We start from the raw sequence: 8349 nt of genomic DNA on the forward strand, positions 1-8349 counted from the left end.
GATACGAAAGGATATGTAGAAAGTTTCTAGTCCAGTACATGGAACATAAACAGTACTCAGTAAATGCTAGTCTTAATATTATCCCTGGGAATAGAAAATCTTAATCTTGAAGTAAGGCACCTTAATAAACTTATTTTTAAAATTTGATATTGTCAGGAACCCAAGAGAGTTAACAAAAACAAGGCACTTTTTTCTCATATCAGATTGGGAAAGATTAAAAATGGTACCACTGCATATTGACACACTTTGTTGTTCAGTCACTGAATAAGTGAATGAATTTTGAAAATCAAGGTATTTTCTTGCTTTTCTAAAATGTCTTCATCAAATTAACACCTATCACAACTCACAGTTTACAACTTAAAGTTTCAGGATTTTTTCACCATGTGACTCAACAATAGAACATGCTCTAAGTGGACACCACCATGCTGGTCCTCAGGCCCCTAGCGCAGCATTAAAATCTTATACCTCAAGTGGTACCACTGCCAGTTAGGAAAGGACAGTGAAGCCTAAACCCTCTAACTTTATTAGAAGACTTCTATAATTCTCAAATAATCAAGATACCCCTTTCACACACATACCGGGAGCAATGCCATCACCACATCTGGAGCCGTTTCCAAGGTCCCATCCGCCGCAGCATACACTATCGTGAATTCGTATGTGCCGATCCACAGAACATCCAGAACTGAAAGACACACATGCTAATAAACCACCTTTGTGCTTGGAAATAACCCCTGTACATTATAAAATTATCAGCTCATAGATAAACAAATAGCCAACTACTACAGCTTTTAAAAAGGTCCAGACTTCACTAAATATAATTCACAAAGACTCAAAAAGGCCAAATTCATTCCAGAGTGGTATTTCACCCCCAGGAGATGATAATCAAAGCAAATAATGAAGAATTCTAATTAAAAAATAAAAATCAGGATCCATTTAATGTCATTTACCAAGTGACACAGGTATCTACTAGAGACCTACTGTGACGGTGACTTAATTGTGTGTGTATGCTGTGCTCAGTCATGCAGTGTTCAACTCTTTGCCACCCACGGACTGCAGACCACCAGGCTTCTCTGTCCACGGGATTTCCCATGCAAGAAAAATGGAGTGGGTTGCCATTTCCTTCTCCAGGGGATCGTCCCGTCCCAGGGATCCAGACCTAATTAGCTAACTGAAACAATGACAGTTTTCACACAGGAGGCACCAGCACTTTTCTGAGCCGGTATGCAGACCTCACATGGTCTAACATTTCTGCACTACAGACAGTGCTTCATTAGATGTTAGCCCAGTAAGAAAAGCAGATGTGTTACCTCTGACGGGATGGTCTGCCTCATAAAATGGAGGACAAGGAATGACTTTTTTTTCCTGCAAAGTCTGAAAGAGATTTGAAAAAAACAGTATCAAAGAAAACAATCCCCAGACCACAAATCCAACAACTGTATTATTGTTTTACAGGCTAATGCTATAAAAGAACATGTAACAAATTTCATGTAACAATTTTTTGTGATGATAAAGAAGAAACAGAACCTGAACCTCAAACCTATTCCACCACATTCACCACTCTGTACCCTGAAGAGAACAGGAGGAATACACAACAGCACAGGCCTTGGCACTGCCCGCAAGCCTCTCCTTCTCATCCAGGTCTGCTCAGACATACACAGATTCTTTGCCAATTTATACTGAAGAGTATTCATGAATATTATCTCTGGAAGACCACGGGGAAAGGATGACAGAGTGGACACGTGACAACTCTTTCCTGCATTCTCTTGTGTACACACAGATTTGTTGCAATGAACATAAATCATATTTTAATAGAAAAAAACAGCAAAGATACTCCCAAACCAACCCCAAAACAGTTACTTGATAAAAATGCTCTGAAGCGCAAGGCAAGACTTACAGGAAGATACTGGATCACAGTTCCATTCTGCTTCCCCACAGCCAGCTGCTTTCCTTTGGGGCTCCAGCACACTGGGTAAAGAGGAGAATACTACCAATTAAAAACTGAAGAAAATGGAGCAAACCATGAGATCTGTACCAAAACAGCCATGTAATCACCACTTCGGGCTTCCCTGGTGGCTCAGTGGTAATTTCCACCTGCCAATGCAGGAGACACAGGTTTGATCCCTGGGTCAGGAAGATCTCTTGGAGAAGGAAATGGCAACGTACTCCAGTATTCTTGCCTGGGAAATCGCATGGATAGAGGAGCCTGGAGTGCTGCAGTCCACAGGGCCCCAAAAGAGTCCGACATGACTTAGCGACTAAATGACAACAATTACCACTCTGTGTTCCTCTTTCTGTCAGTCCATGGAAGACTGTGGGATCATCCTTACTTGGCAAAGTAAAAAAAGAAACATCATGTCGATGACACAATCGAATTGTGATTTGTTACTGGGCCACTGAATCAGTTGCTAAAAATGCTTTTTCAATGGAGTATTGCCCAGAAAGCTGTAAAGTGCAGAAAACTCCAGTTTTTAGATAAATCGAGGATAGAAAAGGTTTTCAAATATCAAGAAATCCTTCTCTTGCTTCTACTGGATATTTTCTAATGTTTTCCGCCTAAGGTACAAATGACTGTTTCAGAGTCTGATCTTTTAGGTCAAAATAATTATTTTAACAACACAGTTCTAAACCAAACATTTCTCCAGAAAACCCAAGCACACTGAAGGTAAATCATGTGTGCTGTTTGGCTTCAAGGACAGTAACTACAGAAATAAAATACACTCTCTACACTTCCACCAAAAAACAAGTATGACAAAGAGCCCCATTTGCTTTTTTCCTCAGAGACTAATTTTTAAATAGATGACCATTACCATATGTTACAGAGTAAAAGACTTGATTACTCACCAGACGTTACTCCTACTGTGGAAGGAAGGGTCGCACACACTTTCACTGTCTCTGTGACTTGTAGGACTGCAATGCTGCCATCAGCCAGACAAACTGCCACCATGGAGGAAACCGTAGGGTTCCACTTCATATCAATCACCAAGCCTCCCGCATCTTTCAAGAGCTTATGATATGCAAACGGACGTTTCTGCTGTTTGGCCTTTTAAGACAAATGCCCAGAGGCAAAAATAAATAAATAAATACAGAGAGATTCAATGTTCCAAGAAAATTATTGAATATGCAAGTTTTCTCAAATTACAGTTCACTTTTCCCCATGACCATGAAAAAAAAACTATAGCTCTACCCAACAGTCTATTTGTTTCAGAAAATTTTAACATAATTTTGAAAATGGCCATCAATTATTGTAGCATACTCAGAGGAACTCTCAACAGGGAATACACAAATGCAAAATAATGGATAAAGAGCAGATACAAAATAAAAACTGAGACTCTGCTTCTTGATAGTGCTGGGTCCTTGAATTTTACAGAGCACTCATCTTAAAATACTGCGCTTATTTTAACTGGTATGCAGAAGCCCCAGCAGGCTTCAAAATTCCAAAACAGTCTCAGTGAAAGATTTGTTGCAGAAGTCTAATGAAAGATTAATGATATAAAAGGTGCTTCAACATGTATGGCTGAGTCCCTTCACTGTTCACCTGAAACTATCACAACATCGCTAATCAGCTATATCCCAAAACAAAATTAAATGTTTAATTAAAAAAAAAAAAGAGAGACCACCTGAGACCAGATTAAAGGCGTGCAGGCCCTGCACACACTCTTATCAGCAACCCCACCATTGAACCATGCTACAAAACTCACCAAAGCCTTTGGGGTTGAGACACGGTTTTTCAGGGGCACGAGCCTGCTGCATCCCCCTTTCCCCAGGATAGGAATAAAGCTATTCCTTTCTACTTAAAAAAAAAAAAAAGTGCCTCAAACAAACAAAATCCCCCAAGTACTGCTGGACTCTTGGATGGTTACTTAACTCTTTGGGCCTGTTTCTCTATCTCAGATGAAGACCATAATACCGAGTGTATAAGGCTGGTATAAAGCCAAGAGGGGCAGGCATGAATGAAAACAAGGCATGCAAAGCACTAGCACCGGGCCTGGTGCGCAGTCAACATAAACACTCGATCTTATTGACTATTACCATTACTAAACAGCCTGGAATGGAAGAACACTGCAGTAGGAGGCCAGAGACCCAGGATGCAGGAACTTCTGACCTTGTCGACTAACTCTGTGGCCTCGGGCAGGTCACTTAGGGGCCCCTGGGCTCTGGCTGTCTCAAGTGTAAATGAGAAATGACAGCACCCTGGGGCATATGGTATTACAAAATACCTTCTTGAAGTCCCTATTATCTCAAAGATCTTGATTTATGATTCTATAATTAAGGACCTCTTAAATACCCAAATTCAAATCTAGAAAAAGAATTCAAAGGTCAACCAGGAACTTCTAGGTTATGATTCAATACCAGGCACTCTTCTTAGGTCCCTTAGGTGCCCTAAGCCGGCAGCTTACCTCATTTGAGAATGTGCGAACATCAAAAAAAGCAATAATGGAACCATATTCACTGGACATCATGCACACGGACAGTGTGAGGTTATCGCAGCTCAGGGCCAGGTGATGTATTGGGAATTTCATAGGAACCAGCAAGCTTTGAACTTTATCGACTGAAAACAAAAAAACACAGAGCAGAAAATGGAATGTTCAAAGCATAAGCCACAAACTCTCTCTATTCAGGTCTATGTGAAACCATTTTTGCATCTACATAAACATACGCGCACACACCCTGATACCAAGTTGTGCAGATGAACTGCAGCTTTCTTATCGGTGTCTAATGCTGCACTGAGTATTGTAGGGACTCTCCCTCATACGGCCTGGGGAAACTAACTGTGGCCAGAGCCCTGGTTGAAAGTAGTCCTGTACCATATTTCTGTAACAATGCTCCAAACAGTATACATTCCCATTTGTTTAGATGATGCTGTTGTGACAACTAGAAGGCCATGCAGCAAAATTCTTCTCCTAGAGAGCCAGAACCCAAGTTGAACTGAACAAAAATAAAATGTGTGGCACAATGGTAAGCCGTTCTTCCCTCTGAGTTCAGAGGAACAAGTCATCAGAAGAGAAATACAAAGGACCAGAAAGAACACCAGGAAGGCTTCCAACAGCCCATCTAGCACTTCCTCTTCTTGGAGGTCAACCTCAAGACTAACAGTAGTTTTACTTTTACTATGTAAAACTTGGGAAGCAAATGACATTAGCACTTCACTATGCTCCTCTCTCTATCATGCAACATAAACCAAGTAACTTACCTATTTTATTAGGATCATCTCCAGGTTTATTCTGAATAAGAAGATTTTTAGTAGAAAAAACGTGCAACCCACTGGCTCCACCAGCGAAGACCAGGCCGTATTTGTTGGACACAGAAAGCAGACTTGAGCGTTCCTTGGGCAACTCCTCAGGAGAATCAAAGATTCTCACTTTCTTCAGTGCTCTAAACTGAAAATCCTATGGTGCAGGGTCAAAACAAGATCAATTTAGGGAAAACAGGACATTAGATTACCTGTCATATTCTGGTACAGCAAAATATATATTACCCTGGGAGTAAGGACTGTGTGGCGGGTTTGATCCCTGGGTGGGGCAGATCCCCTGGAGGAGGCAATGCCAACTCACTCCAGTATTCTTGCCTGGAAGATTCTATGGAAAGAGCAGCCTGGTGGGCTACAGTCCATGGAGTTGCAAAAGTTGGATGCAACTGAGCATGCACACATTAAGTTGTACTATACATATTTTTTTCCCTTCAGGTCTAAACCTATCTTTAAGTCAAGGTTTTAGTGAAAAGAATGTAAATCTCCTTTTGCTTACACTCTAAAGACATAAAAACCAAAGACAGCCTTTCTCAGCCTTCATTTGTGTACCTTTATGGTGTTTCCTATGGCTTCCCTTGTGGCTCAGCTGGTAAAGAATCCGCCTGCAATGCAGGAGACCTGGGTTTGATCCCTGGGTTGGGAAGATCCCCTGGAGAAGGGACAAGCTACCCACTCCAGTATTCTGGCCTGGAGAATTCCATGGACTATATAGTCCATAGGGTCGCAAAGAGTCGGACACCACTGAGCGACTTTCACTACACTACACTACATGGTGTTTCCTACAGGATGCCCACATACTAATTTCCTTGGATGCGATGTTTAAACATATTTGGTAAAAGATTAACTGAAATAATCTTCCAATTCCAACTGTGTATGGTGATCAGAAATCCACACAGCTTTCCAGGTGAGACCATAGTTCAGTTCAGTTCAGTCGGTCAGCTGTGTCTGACTCTTTGTGACCCCATGGACTGCAGCACGCCAGGCTTCCCGGTCCACCACCAACTCCCGGAGCTTGCTCAAACTCATGTCCATTGAGTCGGTGATGCCATCCAACCATCTCATCCTCTGTCATCCCCTTTTCCTCCTGCCCTGAGTCTTTCCCAGCATCAGGGTCTTTTCCAATGAGTCAGTCGCATCAGGTGGCCAAAGTATCGGAGCTTCAGCTTCAGCATCAGTTCTTCCAATGAATGTTCAGGACTGATTTCTTTTAGGATTGACTGTTTTGATCTCCTTGAGAGTCCAAGGGACTCTCAAGAGTCTTCTCCAGCACCATAAAATTTTCAGTTTTTTGTTAATCCTCATCCTGATAACCTCTGGGTCCTGGTAATCAGAAACTCAATGGGAGACCACCATTTTCTGAGTCTGTGGTTCTAAAACCTTTTTATCCTTCTGCCCCAGCCTACATGAGGAACAGGGCACACTCTCAATGGGTTGGTCACCCTTGGCAGAGATTCTCAAGAAGAGACTTCTACTCATAACATGGTATGGATTACTACTTCCTAATGCATTTCGGTGAGTTGTTGTCCAAATGCCTAAAATCTTCCCAAGACTTATTAATATTTCCTTTCTACGGACATGAGTGTGAGCAAGCTCTGGGAGTTGGTTATGGACAGGGAAGCCTGGCAGTGACGCAGTTCATGGAGTCGAAGAGTCAGACATGCCCGAGCGACTGAACTGAGCTGAGATTTGGATCATCTGGTCCTCTCAAGTTTCCTGACTTCAGGAGGATTTCCAGTACCAAAAGCGGTCCTCCAATTCTAGCTAATTAAAGCACTTGTGGGCTTCCCTGGTGGCTCAGACGGTAAAGAATCCGCCTGCAAGGTGGCAGACATGGGTTCAATTCCTGGGTCAAGAAGATCCCCTGGAGGAGGGTGTGGCAACCCACTCCCGTATTCTTGCCTGAGAAATCCCATGGACAGAGGAATCAGGCGGGCTACAGTGCATGGGGTCCCAAAGAGTCGGAAACGACTAAACACAACAAAAACAAAACAAAAGCGCCTGTAGGATAAGGGATGAGCCCTGCTCTGCGTTAGGCAAGCCTGGGTTACAGGCTTGAACTAGTTCAGCGACAGAGGAGAGAGAATCTTTAAAACAGCTCACAACAACCTAGATTTCAACCCGCCTGTCAAAGGCGGCTTTGGGTAAGTTACTTTCCGAGCCTCTCTTTGCTCCTCTACATTAACAAGTACTTCCTAGGGTCGCTGTGATAGTTACCAGTGCCTGGCATGCAAGTAAACGCTCAATAAACAACAGTTACTCCCATACTCCGACAAGCACACTAAAGTAACTACGATAACTCAGGAGGCTCGCACAAGACCAACAGGGGACGCGGAAAGTACATTCCGTGGGGCTTTCACTTCGGCTGTACGGCAGAGCGCTCCAGGACGCGGTAACAAGAGCTTTCATCGCCTCACACCGTTCACTCAGGAGGTGGGGCAGCGGACACCCGCGCTTCCCGGGTCAGGGAGGCGCCAAGGCAATACCAGGATTAAGGAAGGGTGGGAGGCCCTGGCCAATGCCTGACCTTCATCTCCCGCTCAGGGATCAAAGCATCCATTTCGTCTCCCATCGCGCGGCCCTCAGTTGGTGAAAGGAGCCACAATCGCTGCCGCCCGTGGCCTGGCCCACACAGCCCAGGTCGCTCCGAGGCCAACTTCCTCCCCTCAGACCTTGCGACGAGCTGCGCAACTCGCAGTTCCGGCGCGCTTTTGGTGACGTCACGCATTTCGGTCCGTGGCGTGGCTGAGGAGGGCTGAGGGGCCCTCTTAAGTCGCGCGGCCTTCTCCTGGCCGCTGCCTCCCATTGGCCGGCTCAGAAGAGTAGAGGGCGTGGCCTTGCAGTCACTGCGCCTGCGCCCGGCTGCTCCCAGGTGCCGCCGCTGTCGTCTGCAGGTTGCGTGGACACGCCTCGTGTAGGTTTCCTTTAGTCGGTAGTGCAAGCGCACGATATACACGCTCGTTTCGTTGAGGCTTCACAGTAATCTTTGGATGTAGGTGGTTATTAATAATTCCGATTTCAAAGATGTTAGGAACTTGACAAATATTTCCAAGGGGCAGTTCCTGAGAAAGGCTTGGGAGTGGGTGTGGAAGGGAAAGATGTTC

At 44.1% G+C, this 8349-nt stretch overlaps 1 protein-coding gene across 46 annotated transcripts in view; it reads right to left on the reverse strand.

Moving 5' to 3' along the window:
• Nucleotides 1–7919, reverse strand: part of NUP214 (nucleoporin 214) — an 84663-nt gene extending 76744 nt beyond the window's left edge. For 45 of the 46 annotated variants that reach the window (XR_014083284.1, XR_014083282.1, XR_014083283.1 and 42 more), the window contains exons 1-7: nucleotides 7773–7919; nucleotides 5192–5387; nucleotides 4398–4549; nucleotides 2842–3040; nucleotides 1895–1965; nucleotides 1308–1371; nucleotides 579–682 (exon numbers count right to left, since the gene is read on the reverse strand). Coding sequence is in view for 34 of the 46 variants with exons in the window: in XM_081594741.1 (XP_081450867.1) it covers nucleotides 579–682; nucleotides 1308–1371; nucleotides 1895–1965; nucleotides 2842–3040; nucleotides 4398–4549; nucleotides 5192–5387; nucleotides 7773–7817 (831 nt within the window). In the remaining 12 variants the exon portion in view is untranslated. Of the gene's footprint in view, nucleotides 1–578; nucleotides 683–1307; nucleotides 1372–1894; nucleotides 1966–2841; nucleotides 3041–4397; nucleotides 4550–5191; nucleotides 5388–7772 lie in introns of those variants that run through there. The other variant, XM_081594761.1, reaches the window with a different exon arrangement.
• Between the last annotated feature and the right edge of the window lie 430 nt (nucleotides 7920–8349).

This window comes from Giraffa tippelskirchi, chromosome 4 (assembly GCF_054371585.1).
Source record: "Giraffa tippelskirchi isolate mGirTip1 chromosome 4, T2T-mGirTip1v1.2.pri, whole genome shotgun sequence".
Classification (NCBI taxonomy): domain Eukaryota; kingdom Metazoa; phylum Chordata; class Mammalia; order Artiodactyla; family Giraffidae; genus Giraffa; species Giraffa tippelskirchi.